The following is a 21,637-nucleotide window of genomic DNA, read 5'->3' on the forward strand; positions in this document are numbered from 1 at the left end:
GTTGAAAATGCAGAAATCACCGGTCTTCTGTGTCGCTCACGCCGGGAGTTGGAGACTGGAGCTGTTCCTATTCGGCCATCTTGCTCCGCCCTACCTCCATTTTGTTTTTAACAGAAGTTATTATCTATTTTTAATTAGATGGGGAGGAAAGTTTTTGAAGATGAACCTTTATTTTACTTTTTACATGAGGAAACCAAGTCCTAGAAAAATTAAGCTTGAGGCCATGTAGCCGGAAAAGCCCAGTTGTGTTAATCTAGGATGTATTGTGTTGGAAACAATTTGACTTGGAGACCAGCCTGATCCAAAGCATGCTGCCTGTTACCCTTGAGTGAATCAATTAAGCTCTTTGAGTTTTATTTTATTCCTGCGATAATGATTCTTGCCTGCCTTCTCTAAGAGGGAGATTGTGATGGTTGAAGGCAAAGAATGTGAAAGTGCTTCTTTGTAACTAACACACACCAGAAAGCCAGGAATTCCCATGGAGCAACTACAAATCTGATTTATCAAATTATTGGACCCTGGTTGGATCACATTAACCTCTAGCAGAACAAGCTGCAGGCAAAACTCCATACAACATCTGGAATCTATAGACAACATAACCGGTTAGGTCAGGGGTCAATCTTTACCAGGCCCAGGGTGTGGCACCAGGCTGTCTGCTTGTGGATTTCATTTCTGCTTTCAGTTTTTACTTCTTCTTTCTTTGGGGGCAGAAATTGGGCATAAGACAATATGAGGGGTGGTATCCTCCCTTATTCCCCCGCCACTTTGAGACTCTCACTCATTTTATTAGTGGGAGCTCTGACCTTCATTTTCACTACCTATGTCTTTTTGCATGACAGATCGATAGTGATTTAGGTAGTACACTTGTGCTGAAGCATTCTGGTGAACTAGAGTAGTGATGAAACCTTTTACTATTTGAATGAGTACAAGTAGTAAATAAGGGATCAGTAAGCAGGTTCCTATTACTGCTATAATTTTTATTATAAAAGTTTTAAATCCTCATAATGCTGGGAGCCATTTCAAACATGGCCTCAGGGTCAAATCCATGCCACACTTGTACAGGCACATGTGTCAGTTTCGTCATGTCTTTATGTCTTCGACTACTTGCCCCGATCATCTATGTGCAGGCAGCAATTGGTAAGGTTAAATTTTCTACAGACTTCTCTTTCAGCTGCTAGCGAGGAGTCGAGAGTCATTCTATTTTGATAGCATTTCTCATCTGAGTTTCTTGCTGGGCCAGAACAGTCAAGGTTTTACCAGTTTTATTAATGATGATCTCCAAGGCAGCTTGCAACCGTATGATTCAGTTGAGCATGTACATGGGGGTCCAGTATCCCCACCAGCCATCTTGTGCCCAAGTGGCAGGCCCATAGTATTGTATAATTTTTTCAGGAGGCCGTTTATCATCTTTTTAATTACCTATGGCTATGCTTTGCTTTTCGTGGGAAGCATAGTCAGGGAAGCCCAGGAGTTTGCCTGTTTTTATGGGCAGTAGGAAGAAAGATGGTTTAATAGTGCCAATAACACAACTACTTGTCTGCTGGACAGGCAGCTTAGCATAGGCTCTATGTCCACAGTATAGCCCAGTGGGGACCGTCCAGTCCCAGTGGGATTCTGAGTGGACCTAAACGGTCTGCAACTTTGGAAATTTACTGAATGGGTTTTTCTCTGTGTGGTTTGAACTCCACCATATAGTCTTCCTACAGGAAAGGTGAAGTCCTTCTCCACTCTTGCTATACAGTATTGTCTAATGATTGAGGCTTTTAGGACCTAGACGTGATCAGGGTGATTCTTTTAGGCCAGAAATTCATCAGGAACTGTGTCTGTAGGTACCAATTCTTGGGCTTCCTATGGCCATTGATCTCCTATTACAGTTCCTCCACATACATAACATGAAGTGACATTAAGAGACTGGGCTACATGCTCAGCTAATTGCAAAAACAAATATCTTGTTTTTCCTGGAATTTCTGGTACTGGCACATGTAATTTATCACAGAAGGTTTGAAATACTGGCTCAGGAGAGTGTTTATAAACTTTTTCTCAAACCACAATATTTACTTGAAGATCCAGTCCAGCTCCATCAATTTTTAGGCTTACACGTTCTCCTTTTTTCTAGCGAGGATTAAGGGGGTTGGTTATTACTAGTTCTAAGGGGTTACACTGACCACTGGTACAGGAAGGGCCACTTTTCCCTTGCTGAAGGTGGACAGGATTTTTTCATTTTTTAAATCTAAGTAGCCTAAATGACATAAGACCAGTATCTACATTTATTTTTACACAGTCCTAATTCATGATAAATGTACTTATTTTCTGCCATATAGCCTCTTTCCTAATTAAGAGAACCACATCCTATTCCTAACTTATTACTATTAATGACAGCACAGGCATCAAATTTCAAGGTGACTTGTTTGGGCACCCCTTTTTCTTCTGTTTTGGCTAACACTTCACTCATATCGTTTATGAGCCCCTACCAGTCTTTAGTCCCTAATCTTATTTTAAAAACTGTGGTCATGGGAGGCTCAGATGGGTCATAACACACATTAGGTTGGTCATTTCTTGGGTTACATACCTTGTATAGAATAACATTATACAAACAAGTTCTTTTTAGAGTTCCAGTACACTTACAATAACCATAAAATAATAGGACCATAGCAACCTTTTGTCTTACTTCAGTGACTTGATGTATACACTGGGAACAGCCCTCAGTCTGAGGAAGGTCAGCTGAAGACCTTACTGTACAAATCCAGAATTTAAGGAAAATGAGTCCCGCAATGAATTTCCTTATGCTTCTGCCATGTGTGGACCAGTCAGCTTCTGGGTGTCACTGGAGCAGGGCTTGTCGTCTTCTTCAGAGTCAGTTTGCAAGGGTTGGTGAAGCTGCTTCCGTCCACGTACTGCTCACAGTCTACTGATGTTTAAGGATGGTCTCAGAGGTTGGGCCTGCTAGAATAAACTGAGTCCAATATCTCTACACAGTTATGTTCAACTGGGCTCTCTGATACTGGGAGTAAGGTGGTGGGGTTTAGAGTGTTGCAAACTTCAATGATTATGCGGGAATTTTCACAGAGCAAGCTTTGGTATCTGATTAGTCAAGCATTCGTTAGCTAATGATGTCCTTTGGTATTTATTAAAGTCACCACAGCATGGGAGAACTTTATGTTTAGGTTTTGCCTAAGAGTTAGCTCTCTGCTTCTTGTGCTAACAGGGCCGTTGCTGCCAGGGCCTTTAGACAGGGGGGCCAGCCTTTGGAAACCCTGTCTAGTTGTTTTGAGAGATAGGCCCCTGGCCTTGGCCAGGGCCCCACAGTCTGGGTTAAAACTCCAACTGCCATTTTTTTCTCTTTCTGACACATAGGGTGTAAAGGGTTTTGTCAGGCCAGGTAGCCCCAGGGTTGGGGCCAACATGAGTTTTTCTTTTAAGTCATGAAAAGCTTGTTGCTATTGGTTGTAATAGATGTAGTTTATCTAATCCACATTTTTATTAACTGTCACCCACGAAATTATTGACTTAAATCCTGTAGCTATTTTATTTCAAGCTTTAAATTGATCTGGTATTCCTTGCAGGCCTCCAATTGCATCTAAATAGACGTGAGAGTTGAAAGACCCATAAGGGGCTTCTCTCACTTTACAATGTCTTACTTTTCCTCCCTCTGGTTGATGAAATGCCAGGGTGAAAGAGATAGCCAATTGGACTAAAGTACAAGTTCCACTCCAGTTACTTGACAGAGTGCCCAGTAAAGGTCCACCATGATACCACCACACATTCGCTCGGGGATGAACAAGGGCTGACTGATTGATAAGCTCTTGAAAATTCTTAAGCTCATTGCATCCTTTCAGGTCTCTAAGGAATACTAAGCTTTCTCCCTGTTGTGAGAGACATGAAACAAACTTAGTGTTGGGAGACGGAAGCTGGATGGCCCTTGGGGGCTGAACCGCAGGGTGCCGGACTTTGGGATATAGCAGAGAGAGCTTGGCATGACTTATTATTCAAGGATGTAGAATCCTGGAAAAGAGCTATCATGCAGCCTATGCCTGGTCGACTGGAGGACCACCTTAGTGGAAGGGGGACAATCTGGGCCTCTGGCCTGCCATGTGCACAAGCATAACAATTGCTTTTGTTTAACATGCAGATGGAATATTTGATCCATTTTAACCAGGCATTTGCATCTTGGTATCCTGTCTTAATTGCTAAAGTTTGTTTTAAGTCTTTAACTTCTATGATCTTCTAGTAAAGTGTATGTATGATTTTAGGAAATTACAAAAACTGGTTGGGGCAGTCCATCCTTGCTCTTTAGTGGTCTACAGAACATTGGACCAACAATGGCATGAAAGCTCTACATCGGAGGACAAGACTCCTGGTTGGCACTGGGATCTTTATCAAAATCTCCCCAGATTAAACGGTCCTAGTTTAGTAAAGCCCAGTCGGGAGGGACAGAAGTACTTTTCTGAAGTAGAGAGCTGTCTTTGACTTGGCAAGTCTCCACAGAGTATAACAAGGCAAGCATTAAATGCAATAGTTGGAGGGGAAATTGACTTGGTTATGTTAATAACTAGATGGTCAGCAAGAGGAAAAAAGAAGAAAGAGTAATAGAATGGATGAAAAGAGTTAAATTTTTCTTAGCTTTAGTTTGGTAGGGTTTTCCTCTGGAACTATGGCCCACAGCTCTGGAGCGGGTGGCACTTTCTTGACTCGGGTGTGATGAGTCCATCCTATTTTGCTGTATGAACAGCAGTCTTGGTGGTTAGCAGCACAAGGTAGGGTCCTTCCCAGGCTGGCTCAAGATTTTCTTCTTTCCACCTTTTGATGAGAATGTGATCTTCAGGCTGGTGCTGGTTTACTACAAATTCTAGGGGTGCTACATGTGCTAAAAGACTTTTAGTTTTGAGGGAAAGGAAAGTGGAAGATAAACCAAGTATATAATTTCTAAGAAATTGACCTTTTGTTTTAAATGTGGGGACCTTGGCAGTGGACTTCATAGTCCTTAGTGCCTTTTTACTGAGAAATTTCCTTTAGTATCTCTTTTTATTAGTTTTTAGACCAAAGAAAGCTAAACACCATTGTATATTTAATAATGCTTTTTCTATGATTTTTATACCAGATAAGCTAAATTTCATCTTTATGTTAGTGTATCATTAATGTTAAACTTAGTTTTAATAAAAACTTGTAGACACATTTATTTAATTTTTAATCTTTGACCATAAGGTAAGATTTTATAGACTCTTTTTAACCTTTTATAATTTTTGCTAAAGAGTAGGTTGGTGCTTTAAGAAAAACCTGTTATGCTTTTATTTTAATGTCCAGTTTACAGAAAAACTGGATGATACCTCTTTAACGTTAGCTGGTATGTTTACACACAGAATTTACACACAATTAACGTTTTAAAACTTGCTTAAAACTTTATAACAAAATATACATATTTTTAACCTTTTAATGTAGGTAAAAATCCACATTCTTATGCCTACTTATAATCCTTTTACCAAAAGTATACTTTACTTTCCTTATACACCTTGCACATAAACTGTCTCTTCAATAGTTTTACATTTAGGGGCCTAATTACTTTTAAATTATACAACATTTCTTGCATAAATTCTTTTTTTAATACACTTTTTTTAATAACTTTTTTTCTTTCACGACTTTTACAGGCAATTTTTTGACATGCCTTAACTTTCTGACTTATTACAAACATTTCTTTCTTTAAACAACCAGGTAATTTATTTCAGGACAAGAATTTACCATATAACACTCTTTTTGTATAAATTCCGCCCCTCATTCCCCCCCCTTTTTTTTTAATCTGTGGACTAGACTGTCTAAGGCCACAAGAATAGAAGTTACTATAATACATGTTACACTATTAACTTTTAGCAAACTTTACTTTTATTGAAAACCTTGTAAGTTTGGGATTTTAATTATCCTTTGCTATTAATAAGACCTTGTTTTGTCTAAATTAGAATTGGTATAGATGGCTTTTTTTTTCTTTACTACTTGTATACCTCTTTCTCACTTTTTTTCTTTCTTTGACTTTGTCTGTCTCTCTTTGACTTTCCTTTTGCCTCTGTCTCTTCCTCTCTCTCTGTCTCTCTCTTTCTTTTTTTCTCTCTCTCTCCTTGATTCCCTCTTTGTCTGTCTCATCCTCTCTGTCTCTTTCTCTCTCTCTTTGCCTCTTTTCCTCTCTTTCTTTTTCTTTGTGTCTGCCAGCCGCTTAGGCTGCTGTTCTCTCAACCACTGTGTGTTGGGGGTGGGGGGTGTAAAACCAGCTGTAACCAAGTGGCTGTGTACAGAAGCTGGTCTGGGTGCCCTGGCTTACAGGTTACCTTGTGCCATACCTTTGAAACAAGGGACCTGTCCAGGCTTCCTGCTAATGGCCAACGAACTCTAATGCTGGCCAGTCTTACACAAAGTTTTAAGTTTTCCTGGTGTCATAGTACTCCATAGTCTCCCTTAAATCCTTTTTTGAAAATTTTCAACATAGTTCCTAGTAGAGTGGGCTTATTTGTGCCTGATCCATGCTTCTTCGAGACAAAACACCACGCTCCCACCACACGCACAGCACAAAACGAAGAATGGGTAAAAAGGGCACACACACACTTTTGCAGTTTACACCAGACCAAAATCAAAACTAAAATCAGAGTGTCCAGAAATCCAAGCCAGGTCAAAACCAAAACCAAAGTATCAAGCAATCCAAGTCAAGTAAAAAACAAAACCCAAAGTGCCGGTATGGGCACACACCATGGGTGATCAGACCACACTTCCACTCAAATGGAGTAGGCAAGTTCCTAAGACCAGTCCTGTCAAGTAATTCAAACCAAGTCAAAACCAAAACCAAAAAGTGCCGATAAAGGCATGCCATGGGTGATCAGGCCACGCTTCCACTCAAATGGAGTGGGTAGGTTCCCAAGACTGGTCCTGTCAAGCAATTTAAACCAAGTCAAAATCAAAACCAAAGTACTGATAAAGGCACGCCATGGATGATCAGGCCATGTTTCCACTCAAACAGAGTGGGCAAGTTCCAAAGACTAGTCTCACCAAGTTTTAGATGTCCAGACTCCAAGTGTCCATTCCTTCCCAGTGTTCAGCCTCTGCATTGACCCTCCACTGGGGCCTGCCACACACTGCTCTGGCGAGGCATCCCACTGGGGCAAACCCCTACCAGGGAGCGCTCTCAGGATCCATGTCGCTCAGGCTGGTCAGAGTCCCCCACAGGGATGTTCCACAGGGCAGGCTTAAGCCGCCTAAGGAGCTGCCTCAACTATCCACCAATCACCTCACTTCCTGGTCAGGGAACCAAGAAATGTAGCAGGACAAGCTGCAGACAAAACTCCTCAGACACCGAGTTAAAGAAGGAAGAGGTTTATTCAGCCGGGAGCATTGGCAGGACTCCTGTCTCAAGAGCCGAGCTCCCTGAGTGAGCAATTCCTATCCATTTTAAGGGCTCACAATACTAAGGCGGTGCATATAAGGGCATCGTGATTGATTGAGCAAGCAGGGGGTACGTGACTGGGGACTGCATGCACCTGTAATTAGATCAGAACAAAACAGGATAGGGATTTTCACAGTGCATTGCTATACAATGTCTGTAATCTATGGATAACATAACTGATTAGGTCAGGGATCAATCTTTAACTACCAGGCCCAGGGTGTGGCGCCGGGCTGTCTGCCTGTGGATTTCATTTCTGACTTTTAGTTTTTACATCTTCTTTCTTTGGAGGCAGAAGTTGGGCATAAGACAATATGAGGGGTGGTCTCCTCCCTTAAACCGGTGAAGTCCTTTTCAATCTTTAGTGAGCCTATGAATCACCTGCAGATCTTGCTAAAGTGTAGATTCTGATTCAATAAGTCTGGTTGGGAGTCTTCTGTACTTTTTTTGGTGGAGGGGAGCAGAGAGAGAGTCTCACTCTGTTGCCTGGGCCAGAGTGCAGTGGTGTGATCTTGGCTCACTGCAACCTCCGCCTCCTGGGTTTAAGCAATTTTCTGCCTCAGCCTCCTGAGTAACTGGGATTACAGGTGCATGCCACCATGCCCAGCTAATGTTTGTATTTTTAATAGAGACAGGGTTTCACAATGTTGGCCAGGCTGATCTTGAACTTCTGGCCTCGTGATCCACCCACCTCGACCTCCCAGAGTGCTGGGATTTCAGGCGTGCGAGTCTTCTGAACTTCTAACAAACTCACAGGTAATGCGTCTGGTCTGGAGACCAAAGTTTGAGCAGCCAGGAACGAGTAGAAGGGTCATGGCACACTAACAGGTCATTTGCAAGGGTGCAGATTTTCTCTTCTGTTTCTGCCCTCTACTTCCTGGGAATGTTAAGAGGACTTCTCAGACTCACTGTCGTCTTTCCATGGGGCCAGACTGGCCAGAGTTTAGTGTGATCCTGATTTTGGAGTCTAGACTAGGGCAAAGGAAGGACCCCTTAGTATCTGTATTACAGTTCTCAGCAGTGATGCATGGCTCTGGCCATCATTAAAAAAAGTTACTCGACTTTTCATCTGTTCCTGTTTGTAACTCAAGTCCTCGTAGGAAAGGAGGGTTTGCTGCCTTGAGCAGGATTCCAGTAGGTTTTCATTCATTCCACAAATACTGGAGCACCTACTATGTCCCTGTTCTGTGCCAGGCATTGGGTTTCTGGCCTTAATACCATCTAATAGTATCTTCAATTCCTCCTTAAACTTTTGTAGAACGACACACTTGTATGAACCTGTAGTCATATGGAAGTAAGTAGAGAAATAAATAGAGATGTAATGCCCTTTTAATGAATAAGGTTTATAACAGAGACTGTTACCTCCCCAACATCCATTTCTTTCTTCTTTTCTGCTGATGGGGACTGAGTTTGGTTCAGTTATTTATTTCCCCACATGCGACTCAATTCGGGAGGGTAGCAGTAGCATGCTGGAACCAGTTTGTCAGGAGTTATTTCTAAATTTTAGAAAGTTTGGCAGTTAAACATAGCCATTCTTTTTCACTTTTTATTATTTTTATTTAAAAAGATATTTAATGGAGACAGGTCTTGCTGTGTTTCCCGGGCTGGTCTTGAATGCCCAGCCCCAAGCAAATCTCCCACCTCATCTTCCCAGTGTTGGGATTACAGGCATGAGCCACTGAGCCTAGCCTTTTTTTTTTTTTTAAGACAGGGTATTGCTGTGTTGCCCAGGCTGTAGTACAGTGGTTCAATCATAGGTTACTGTAAGCCTGAGCTTCTGAGAACATAGCCATTCTTAAAAATAAAATTACAGGCTGGGTGTGGTGGCTCACAATTGTACTCCCAGTACTTTGGTAGGCTGAGGCGGGTGGATCACCTGAGGTCAGGATTTAAGACCAGCCTGACCAACATGGTGAAACCCATCTCTACTAAAAATACAAAAATTAGCTGGGTGCAGTGGCGGGTGCCTATAGTCCCAGCTACTCGGGAGGCTGAGGCAGGAGAATTGCTTGAACCTGGGAGGCAGAGGTTGCAGTGAGCTAGGTCCCACCCCTGCACTCCAGCCTGGGTGACAGAGCAAGACTTCATCTCAAAAAAAAAAAAAAAAAAAAAAAAAAAAAAAAAAAAAATTTAACATTTAATTTAACAAATTATATTAAAAAGGTTACAAAAAAGTCTTACTTTCTACTTACTTTAATACCTTTCACTCTTACCTATCTCTTAAGGTAATTTGTGTCCATTATATCTACATGGTGGAAATAGTTGATAATGGTATGCTACTGTGGATCTCTTCCAAACTCTGTGTCCAGTGATGTCACATTAGTAGCTGGAAATCTGCCATGGTGGATGTATTTACACCACAGAAATTGGCACATGCTACAAATTAGGATTTTGATTTTATTATTTTTTTGAGGAGCCATTAAACAATCCTATGCCTAGTTTCAGGGCAAAATCCAATTGATCTAAGTTAAACACAGTACTATGTTTCCCATCTCTTAGGCATGTGACCCAGTGCTGGCCAATGAGACAAGGAAGTTGTTTGGCTGGAGAATTTCTTAGGAAGTTTTTCTTGCTTCTAAAAAGGAGACACAGCCAGGCGTGGTGGCTTACACCTGTGATCCCAACACTTCGGGACACCAAGATGAGCAGATGGCTTGAGTCCAGGAGTTTACAACTAGCCTGGCAACATGGTAAAACCCTGTCTCTACAAAAAATTAGCCAGGTGTGATGGTGCATGCCTGTAGTCTCAGCTATTCGGGAGGCTGAGTGGGGAGAATAAACTGAGCCTGGGAGGTCAAGGCTGCCAATAAGCTGTGATCACACCACTCCACTCCAGCCTGGGAGATAGAGTGAGAACCTGTCTCAAAACAAAACAAAAGAAACAAACAAAAAGGAGACACAGGGTAGAGATGGACTCTGTTTCTGGCCATGTGGTTTTAAGATGGGACGGTTCTAAGATAGCTGGACTTGCAGCCAGTATCTTATAACATGTCAAGTCAGGATGAACATGTTTGCATTAACATGCCTTTTGTTCTTTATTTTTGTTTTGAATTTTTGGAGCCCAATTCAGAAAAAAATGTCCAACGTGTTGTTTATTTATTTTTTTTGTATTTTCTCTTCTAGAGGGGACCCTGATAGATGTGACATCTGGGGAAACACTCCTCTACATTTTGCAGCCTCCAATGGCCATGCCCACTGCGTCTCATTCCTGGTCAACTTTGGTGCCAACATCTTTGCCCTGGATAATGACTTACAGACTCCGCTGGATGCTGCTGCCAGCCGGGAGCAGAATGAATGCGTTACTCTCCTGGACAAGGCTGCCACTGCGCAGAACATCATGAACCCCAAGAAGGTCACCAGGCTGAAGGAGCAGGCTCAGAAGAACGCCAGGAGGCAGATCAAAGAGTGTGAGAGGCTCCAGGAGAAGCACCAAAATAAGATGGCCCGCACCTACAGCAAGGAGGAGTCTGGGACTCTCTCTTCTTCCAAGGGTACATTCTCCAAGTCATTCCCTTCAAATGCTTCTGCTCCTGGCACATTCGGGTCACTATCTAAGGGCATTAAAGATACTTTCAAGATCAAGTTCAAGAAGAACAAAGATACAGCAGAACAGGTGGGGAAGGAAGGCAGAAGTGGGCAGAGGAACGTGATGGAAGTGTTCAGAGAGGAAGAGGAAGACTCGTTCTCAGGGGACTTCAAAGAGAAGCTCCAGTTGTCAGCAGAGGAGGACAGCAGTGTGCACCATGAATCCATTCTCAATCGTCCAGGTCTAGGAAGTATTGTTTTTAGAAGGAACAGGATATTGAGTCCTGAAGACATCTCAGATAGCAAGAGGGAGTTGGGTTTTAAACTGCCCAGTGAATTGTTTCAAACACAAGGAACATCAGAGGCTGATGAGGGTGCAGCTGATGAAGAGGAAGAGGAAAACGGCCTCAAAGATGATCTGCCATGGGGTGAGGATGAAATGGAGTGGGAGGAAGATGTGGTCGATGCCACGCCCCTGGAAGTGTTCTTGCTGTCTCAGCACCTGGAAGAATTCCTGCCTATCTTTAAGAGAGAGCAGATTGATCTAGAAGCTCTGCTGCTCTGCTCTGATGAGGACCTTCAGAGCATACAAATGCAGCTGGGTCCCAGGAAGAAAGTTCTGAATGCTATAAACAGGAGGAAGCAGGTGCTACAACAGCCTGGGCAGCTGGTCGACACCAACCTGTGATGGAGGGTTTTGGCCTGGAGCATTGGGGTGATGCTGTGGTCTGCTGGCAGCACTCCAGGCAGCACCCCCTCTTTACCTAATGCCAGATCACTGGGAATGGATTCTAGGGCATCGGAGATGCCTACTTGAGAGAGAGGCCCAAAGTTTACTCTGGGAGGTAGGCTATGCCCATCCAAATAAATCTCCATGAGAAACTTGAGGAGACTTCATAACAAGAAAATGGCATTTCTCTTCAGTTATCTTATATGTGTGTGTGTGTGTGTATTTATTTTTTATTTTATTTTTATTTTTTGGAGATGAGGGTCTCACTCACTTACCCAGGCTGGGTTGCAGTGGTATGATCATAGTCCACTGTATTCTCAACCTCCTGGGCTCAAGTGATCTCCTCCCACCTCAGCCTTTCAAGTAGCTGAGACTACAGGTGCACACCCCCACACCTGGATTATTTTGTATGTTTTAGTAAAGGTGGGGTCTTACCACATTGCCCAGCCTGGTCTCAAACTCCTGACCTCAAGCAGTCCTCCCACCTCAGCCTCCTAAAGCATTGGGATTGCAGATGTGAACCACTGTATCCAGACTATCTTTTTGATACTTTTGAATAAAGAAAGGGTCATATGCATGACAGGAAAATGAAAGAAACTTCCTTTACTTTTCTATCTCTGGATTTAAAATTATAATCTCATCTCATTATCCTGCTGCTTGCTTTCTGATCCATATAACCTGGGAATTCTAACTCTTTTTCTCTCCTGAGCTCTATGACTTTGCCTAGTGGTAGAGACCAAAGTTCTTTCCTGGCGTGAGGCTTGATGCCAACTTAAATGCATCTAACCCTTTAACAAATGTGTACATGTTTACAAGTAATGGAAATGCATCTATAATACTCCTGCCTGAGAATAGAGACAGAGTGGCAGTGAGGAGAGTGAAGAAAGAAATAGAATACAGATGGTACCTGTTGTTGACTGACTTGTGTCAAATTTGTATGTTGGTGCTCTAACCCCTAATGTGACTGTATTTGGAAATAAGGCCTTTAAAGAAGTGATTAAGGTTAAATGAAGTCACAAGAATGGGACCCTAATCCTATAGGACTAGTGTCCTTTTTTCCTTTTTTTTGAGATGGAGCCTTGCTCTGTCACCCATGCTGGAGTACAGTGGCATGATCTCAGCTCACTGCAACCTCTGCCTCCCAGGTTCAAGCAATTTTCATGCCTTAGCCTCCTGAGTAGCTGGGATTACAGGTATGTACCACCACGCCTGGCTAATTTTTTGCATTTTTAGTAGAGACAGGGTTTCACCATGTTGGCCAGGCTGGTCTTGAACTCCTGACCTCAGGTGATCCACCTGCCTCGGCCTCCCAGAGCACTGGGATTACAAGCGCGAGCCACGGCACCCAGCCTAGGACTGGTGTCCTAAGAAGAGGAAGAGACATGTAGGTGGAAGGGACACAGTGAGGGCATGTAAGAAGGCAGCCGTCTGCAAGCCGAGGAGAGGGGCCTCAGGAGAAACCAACAAACCAACCCTGCCAACACCTTGATCTTGGACTTCCAGCCTCCAAAGATGTGAAAAAATAAACTTCTGTTGATAAACTTCTGTTGTTGAAGCCACCCAGTCTGTGGCATTTTGTTACGGCAGTCCTAGCAGAATAATACAGTCCTAAGTAAGAGGGGCAGGGAGAAGACCAAGAAAAATACAGAAAAAAAAGTCTGGCCAACGGCAACTGATGAGTTTTTTAAAGGTAAACACCTACTGAAACTTAAGGAAAAAAAACCAACTAAGTTCTTTGGAGGGAAGATTTGATTGTAAAAGGAAATTTCACATTTTCATACTTATTATGTACACATGGTTTATTTACTGTTGTTTGTCACCATTGCTGCATATCTAAATACCTGTAGATTCCACGATAGAAACTGACAACACTTGGCTCACTCCTGTAATTCCAGCACTTTGGGAGGCCCAGACAGGCAGATCACTTGAGGTCAGGAGTTCAAGACCAGCCTGACCAAAATGGCGGAAACCCATCTCTACTAAAAATACAAAAATTAGCCGGGCGTGGTGGCATATGCCTGTAATCCCAGCTACTCGGGAGGCTGAGGCAAGAGAATCGCTTGAACCCAAGAGGTGGAGGTTGCAGTGAGTTGAGATCACACCACTGCACTCCAGCCTGGGCGACAAGAGTGAGACTCCATCTCAAAAAAAAAAAAAAAAAAAAGAAAGAAAAAAAGAAACGGACAACACTGCTGCTGACATTTTTTCAGTGGCAATCCCAAATTCAAACTGAAACCCCACTGAATAGCTAAGCTCCATTAGATCTCCACAGCCTGACTTACATCCAGTGGAATTTACTGTTGCTTCTGGGTATAATTAATACAGAAACAGCTGTTTATCTTCAGCTTGCTTTCTGATGCACATCTGTTTGGATTACTTCAAGAGGCACCATGGAGGATTCAAGTTTAGGGGAGGATACAAATGCTCAAATCTGATGAACAATTGGCTTATTCTTCCTCAATGAATATATTCAGAAAGCTTGTTAGCCATTGAATAAATATGTTGCATTAGGGGATGATTGTTTACAAATACCATATCTTGTGGAATAAACTGAAGTTTTGCTTGCCTTCATTAATGTGCACAGAAGCAGCTGGCAAATAGAAAGTGCTCAGAAAAGTTTGTAGTCTGAGCCTGCCACTATTATATTTCATCATCACAGATGCCAGAATCCCCGCTTCACCTATTGTCTGGAATCTGCCTAATGAGATACTTGCTCCTCGTCCTGCCCTAACTACATCATAGCAAGAGAGCCTTCACTCAGGTTAGTAGAAATGAACTTGAACCTTGACTCTCATCCCTTTTTAGAAGATGTTTATCCCTAGGGGTCTCATCAGGTACCTTTATGCTCTTCTTGGAGGTTCTTTTCTTTTATGATTGACAGAATTAATAGGTGAGGGTTCTCTAAAGTTCTCAGCATCAAGGATATAGTCTCTCCATCACAGAGTATTGCTATATAATAAAAAAGGTTTATACCATGTTATAAGAGGTTATCAGTGTTCTAAGAATTCCAGATCTTTCAAACTAAATACCAACTACAGGGGCCTAAGAGAAGATGCCAGAGCAATATAAAGGCCTTGATGAGAGACAAAGACAAGAGGATTATGAACCAGGACGAGCTTCAAGTACTCACTGATCTCAAACTTCCATCTCTTAAACTAGATGCTTAGAATAGATCAATCCAATAATATCTGATCACCCCAGCCACCTGGATCCTCTTTTTCCCCTCTATGTAGCTTGACATAAAAGTCAACAAGAGGGAAAAGCAGTTGGGAGCATTTCACTAAGAGGAGAGTTTGAGAAGTTATGGTGTGGTAAATGTGTATTGTGCTTATATTCCAGGCCATTGTGTAATACAGGTCAGTTAAATGCTCATAATTCCTAAGTCCAAGTTACCAGCCCAGACCATTGCTTTGGGCACCGAATCCATAAGCCCAAGTCTTACCTGACATCTCTTCTCACACGTCTCGCAAGTACCCTAGACGCAATGTGTCCAGGACTGAACCCATTTTCTTCCAAGTTGGCAATTCTCAACTTGGATGATTTTGCCCTGTGTCTCCTAGAGGACATCTGGCAATATCTGGAGACATTTTTGATGGCCATGACAGGGGAACAGTGGTGCCACTGACATCCAGTCAGTAGAAACAGTGGGTGCTAAACATCCTAGAATGTACAGGACAGATGATAACCGTTGTTATCATCTGGATAACAATGAGTTATCCAGACCCAAATAGTGATCGTGCTCTGTTTCAGCTGCATTGAAACACGCAGCTCTAAATCTCCATTTTTCATAAACGGAAAATTTAACCCAATACTTCTTTTCATCACCCAATTGGTCACCAGGCCCTTTCAACCTTTCAATATGTCTCAGAGCTAAATCCTCTTTGATGTTTGCAAGATGACCTATTGGTTCCTGCCCCCAACCATCACTCACTAGATTGCTGTAAGTATACTTATCTGTCTTATTTCATTCTCCACAAGGCTGGTTGAGTCATGTAATCTTTTTTTTTTTTTTTTTTTGAGATGGAGTCTTGCTCTGTCTTCCAAGCTGGAGTGCAGTGGCACGATCTCCGCTCACTGCAAGGTCCGCCTCCCAGGTTCACACCATTCTCCTGCCTCAGCCTCTTGAGTAGCTGGGACTACAGGCATCTGCCATCACGCCCAGCTAATTTTTTTTTATTTTTAGTAGAGACGGGGTTTCACCGTGTTAGCCAGGATGGTCTCGATCTCCTGACCTCGTGATCCACCTGCCTTGGCCTCCCAAAGTGCTGGCATTACAGGCGTCAGCCACCGCGCCTGGCCAAGTCATGTAATTTTTTTAATATGCAAGTCTCTTGTCATTTTCTACCTTCCTATTGCTTTTCTTTTTTCTTTTTCTATTTTTCTTTCTTTATTTCTTTTTCCTTTTTTCTTTTTTCTTTTTTTTTTTTTTGACAGAGTTTTGCTGCTGTTGCCCAGGCTGGAGTGCAATGGTGCCATCTCAGTTCACCACAACCTTGGCCTCCTGGGTTCAAGCGATTCTCCTGCCTCAGCCTCCTGAGTAGCTGGGACTACAGGCATGTGCCACCAAGCCTGGTTAATGTTGTATTTCTCCATGTTGGTCAGGCTCGTCTCGAACCTCTGACCTCAGGTGATCCACCCGCCTTGGCCTCCCAAAGTCCTGAGATTACAGGCGTGAGCCACCGGGCTCAGCCCCCATTGCTTTCCAAACTCTCACCACCACACAGGAGGCCCACATGATTAAAGAGCCCTAATCTCCTCCAAACCTCTGGTCCCATCCTCACCATTCCTCTCCCTGTCCCCTAATTTCAGCTACACTAGATTTCCTGAATACACGCCTCTCATATGCCTGTGCCTTAGCACACCATCACCCTTCTCCCTGGAAAAGTCTTCCTCCATATAGCCATCCTCATTGGTAGACATACCCTCTCTCTCTGCCCCTAGTCTGGGTTGGGTAACTTCCTAGCTGTGCAAGCTGTCTTTGCCTCTCCAGAACTTCTCTCTACTATTTTCCACCCTACTTTGTGTCCCAGGTGGTTGGGCTCTGGACTGCATCGAAGGACTCCTTTGCCCTTGGGATCCTGGTTGGGTTTGGCCAATGGGAGGTACTAACAAGAGACCAGAATGTGGAAGAAAGAGTGAGGGATTTATTCCATCTATTTCTTTTCAGGGCAGCAGCTGCCTTCATCTAAGCTCACCTCTCCCATCTGGCAGCCCTCTGCTAGAGCTCTAGTTGTTTCTGGGTTTCACTAACTGCTCTTTCAAGCTTAGCAGTGGTAGTGATTTCCTACTATTGCTAACCCTGGGGTGCTTCTTCCTAAACAGTCTCTATTCTCTTCAATCACGCCTTTTGAGTGTGGCATCTACAGACGGTTCCCGACTTACAGTGGTTCAACTTAAGATTTTTTGACTTTACGATGGTGTGAAAGTGATATGCATTCAGTAGAAACTGGTAAGATATTCTCTCTGGATGCTAGGCAGAGGCAGCGAGCCACAGCTCCCAGTCAGCCACGTGATCACCAGGATAATCAATTGCTAGTGAACAATGTACTGTGTTACTGGATGATTTTGCCCAAATGTAGGCTAATGTAAGTGTTCTGAGCACATTTAAGGTAGGCAAGCCTAAGCTGTCATGTTTGGTAGGTGTTTTAAATGCATTTTTGCCACATTTCCAACTTTTTTTGAGACAGGGTCTCACTCTGTCACCCAGGCTGGAGTGCACTGGCACAATCTCGGCTCACTGCAGCCTCTGCCTCCTGGGTTCAAACAATTCTCCTGCCTAAGCCTCCTGTGTAGCTGGGACTACAGGCGCACACCACCACACCCAGCTAAGTTTTGTACTTTTAGTATAGACGGGGTTTCACCATGTTGCCCAGGCTGTTCTAGGACTCCCGACCTCAGGTGATCCGCCCGCCTCAGCCTCCCAAAGTGCTGGGATTACAGGCATGAGCCACCGTGCTCAGCCACATATTTCCAACTTTTGATGGATTTATTGGGACACGACTGTATCATAAGTCAAGGAACATCTGCATTTCCTGCAAGGACCCTGAACCATGTTCCTGTAACACCAAATTATTGTAATTTTTTTTTAACATCTGTCTTCTCTTTGGGGTTGTGTTCTCTGGGACTGAGGACTACTTTTCTGCTGTATCTTAGTATCCTAGCACAGGGTTATGAGAGGGGCTCTTGTGAAAAGAATGAAAGAAAAAAACATGGATATTCTCATCATTCCATGCTCTTCTCTATACATACTTTAGGGTGATGACCATTAGGATTCCCCAGAAAGACTCCATAGTCACTTGAGATATGCAGAATCAGATCATGTGGGCATTTTGTTTCAGTACAAAGACCCCTGTCCAGACAGTCTGACAAATATAAACTTTTGGCTAAGCCACCTGGAGCATGAGTCCTTCCCAGGAGGAGTATGGGCAGAAAAACAGAGCCAAGCATGCTTTGCTGCTGACTTATCTGAAAACCAGCCTTGGAGTAGCAATAAGCAAAGGGGTGGGGTGAGGCTAGGGTCAGAGTGGGGTTTGGACAGGGCCGTTGGCAGGACAAGGACAACACAGTTCTAGTGATTCAGGGGGCCTGGAGAAAGCATCTCTGCACCTCAGTTTCCCCATCCATAAGTTGAAGATCGATGAGATGATCCTTAATGGCCCTTTCAATACAGATACTGTAGTGGATATCTGTAGATTTTGCCTTTCAACTATCCAGTCCTCGTTTTGGTAAGAGACACCTTCCCTCCATCAGCTCATGTGGGCAGATGTGCAGATTGCACTTCTGACTCAAGGGTGAGCATGTGATCCAGGCCTGGGTAACCAGAGCATCCAATCCCCCTGGACAATGTGATGGTTTGAGAATAGGTAGAAGGCTTGAGCCTGGCCAGAGTATTCCATCTCTTTAAGAGATGAGGTCTTGCTATGTTGCCCAGGCTGGTCTCAAACTCCTGGGCTCAAGCGATCCTCCTGCCTTAGCCTCCCAAAGTGCTGGGATTACAGGCATGAGCCATCTCGACCCATCTTGTCCATGTCTTTCAGCCACAATGTTAGGCTCAGGAATAGACATGTGACCTAGATGGTCCAGTAACTCTCAGTTCTGGAACATCTAACTGTAAGAGAAGAGAATATTTATGCTCAGTTGCTCAAGAGGACAGGATATAATTCAGGAGCTGCTGACCAATGTCCTGCCACTACCAGGGAGAACTTGATAATGGAGCCAATGGCGAAGAAGACCAGGCCCTGGTGACAGTTGGAGCCCCTGAATACAGCTGTAGCTGAGACCAGTTACCTGTGTGTTCCTAATTACAAGAGCCAATAAATCCCATTCTCCATTCATTCAGCTTAAGGTAGTTTGAGTTGTAGTCTCTACCACTTATGACCAAAGGAGCCCTGATCTATATAGAAATTCCATTTTTCCTTTAAATGTTAAGAAGTCAGACACAGAAGACTACATATTGTAGAATTTCACTTATAAGAAATGACTAGGCTAGGTGGGGGGCTCATGCCTGTAATCCCAGCACTTTGGGAGGCCAAGGCAGGAGGATTGCTTGAGCCCAGGAGTTTGAGACCAGCCTAGGCCACATAGTGAGATCTCATCTCTCAAAAAAATAAAAAAGTTGCCTGAGGCCAGGTGCGGTGGCACATGCCTGTAATCCCAGCACTTTGGGAGGCTGAGGCAGGCAAAGTACGAGGTCAGGAGTTCAAGATCAGCCTGACTAACATGGTGAAACCCCATCTCTACTAAAAATACAAAATATTAGCCAGGCGTAGTGGTGGACACCCGTAATCCCAGCTACTCAGGAGGCTGAGGCAGGAGAATCGCCAAAACTCAGGAGGCGGAGGTTGCAGTGAGCTGAGATCGTGCCATTGCAACCAGCCCAGACGACAGAATGAGACTCCTTCTCAAAAAAAAAAAAAAAAAAAAAAGCCGAGCATAGTGGTATGCGCCTGTCATTTCAGCTATATGGAAGGGTCGCTTGAGCCCAGAAGGTCAAGGCTTTACTGAGCTGTGATCACATCACTGCACTCCAGCCTGGTGACAGAGTAAGATCCTGTCTCAAAAAAAACAAAAAAAAAAGTCCGGGCACGGTGACTCACGCCTATAATCCCAACACTTTGGGAGGCCGAGGTGGGCGGATCACCTGAGGTCAGGAGTTCGAGACCAGCCTGGACAACATGGTGAAACCCCATCTTTACTAAAAATACAAAAATTAGCCGGGCATGGTGGCGTGCACCTGTAATCTCAGCTACTTGGGAGGCTGAGGCAGGAGAATCGCTTCAACCTGGGAAGCGGAGGTGGCAGTGAGCTGAGATCGTGCCATTGCACTCCAGCCTGGGCAACAAGAGTGAAACTCCATCTAAAGAAAACAAAAACAAAAACACTGAATTGTATACTTTAAAATAGTAGATCTTAGAGTATGTGAGCTGTATCTGTAAAAAGAAAAAAGAAAAGAGGCTGGGCACAGTGGCTCACACCTGTAATCCCAGCACTTTGGGAGTCCAAGGCAGGTGGATCACGAGGTCAAGAGATCGAGACCAGCCTGGCCAACATGGTGAAACCCCATTTCTACTAAAAATACAAAAATTAGCTGGGTGTGGTGTTGCATGCCTGTAGTCCCAGCTACTCGGGAGGCTGAGGCAGGAGAATCGCTTGAACCCAGGAGGCAGAGGTTGCAGTGAGCCAACATCACGCCACTGCACTCCAGCCTGGGCGACAGAGAGAGACTGTCTCAAAACAATAATAAATATAAAAGAAATTTCATTATAGCCAGTGGAGCTGCCCCAGGGAGTGAATAGAAGCATCTGATCCCTCTCAGTTTCCTTGTGATAGGAATAGAAGTTACCGAAGCAAACACTGCAAACACTGCAGAATTGGAAAGTGCTTTATTTCAGGGAAATATAAAGGGAAATGAATGCTATTATAACTTGGTATAGCAGAAGAAATGGCTAGTTTTGCTTTCCAACTACAAACATAAATGAGGATCTCAGCACTTAAGGTAAAACGCAATAAGCACAAAAGGAGAGTTCACTGGGGACTGGACTCCCTCATTTACTCTAGAAATTATGAGAACCAGCAGCAACATTCCTCGAGCATCCATCTCAACACCAAGTTCCTTTGTTTTATTTACCAGACGACCAGGAATCATAGATCAGTTTGGCTGCAACTGTGTCTTCCACTGCCATTCCTGGAATAGACAGAAATTTTGTTCACCTTTGGTCAGAACAACTTTTCCTGAAACAACCCAGGCCCCATGGCTGGCAGTTTCCTGATATGTGTCCATGTTGCCAATGCCCATTGGAATAATAGGGACTGATATTCAGAGGTGAGCTCAGGCTTAGATGGTCCACAAAGGGGCAGAGAATATGACACTAAGAAACACCCACCAAAAAATTGTGTGTCCTTCTAAATCTAGCACAGGGCTGAGGAAACTTTTTTTTTTGAGACAGAGTCTCGCTGTCGCCCAGGCTGGAGTGCAGTGGGGTGATCTTGGCTCACTGCAACCTCCACCTCCCAGGTTCAAGCCATTCTCCTGCCTCAGCCTCCTGAGTAGCTGGGATTGCAGGCGCATGCCACCAGGTCTGGCTAAATATATATATATTTTTGTATATTTAGTAGAGTTGGGCTTTCACCATGTTGGCCAGGCTAGTTTTGAACTCCTGACCTCAGGAGTCAGAAGATCCTGACTCCTGTCAGTTGATCCACCCGCCTCAGCCTCCCAAAGTGCTGAGCTTACAGGCATGAGCCACCAGGCCCAGCCTGAGCAAACTTTCTAAAAGGGTCAGACAGTAAATCTTTTAGGCTTTGTGGGCCACAGGGTCTCTACTACGATTATTCAACTCTGCCTTTAGAGTAGAAAGTACAGCCAACAGGTAGACAAAAGAGCCTGACTATGTATCAGTGAAATTATGTATGGAACTGAAGCTTGAATTCTGTATCATTTTCATACATCATGAAATATTTTCTCCCCC

General features: G+C 43.7%; 2 protein-coding genes across 3 annotated transcripts in view; one reads left to right on the top strand and one right to left on the bottom strand.

Moving 5' to 3' along the window:
* ANKS4B (ankyrin repeat and sterile alpha motif domain containing 4B) overlaps positions 1–11,839 on the top strand; it is a 30,802-nt gene extending 18,963 nt beyond the window's left edge. Inside the window, exon 2 of the mRNA XM_011931898.1 lies at positions 10,538–11,839. Coding sequence (XP_011787288.1) covers positions 10,538–11,627 — 1,090 coding nt within the window. The 3' untranslated portion in view covers positions 11,628–11,839. The remainder of the gene's footprint in view (positions 1–10,537) is intronic.
* An 8,693-nt stretch (positions 11,840–20,532) lies between these two features.
* CRYM (crystallin, mu) overlaps positions 20,533–21,637 on the bottom strand; it is a 47,207-nt gene continuing 46,102 nt past the window's right edge. For both annotated transcript variants that reach the window (XM_011931900.1, XM_011931899.1), the window contains one exon: positions 20,533–20,853. In XM_011931900.1, coding sequence (XP_011787290.1) covers positions 20,789–20,853 — 65 coding nt within the window. In that variant the 3' untranslated portion in view covers positions 20,533–20,788. The remainder of the gene's footprint in view (positions 20,854–21,637) is intronic.

This window comes from Colobus angolensis, unplaced genomic scaffold (genome assembly GCF_000951035.1).
Source record: "Colobus angolensis palliatus isolate OR3802 unplaced genomic scaffold, Cang.pa_1.0 Scaffold92, whole genome shotgun sequence".
In the NCBI taxonomy this organism is placed as follows: Eukaryota; Metazoa; Chordata; class Mammalia; order Primates; family Cercopithecidae; genus Colobus; species Colobus angolensis.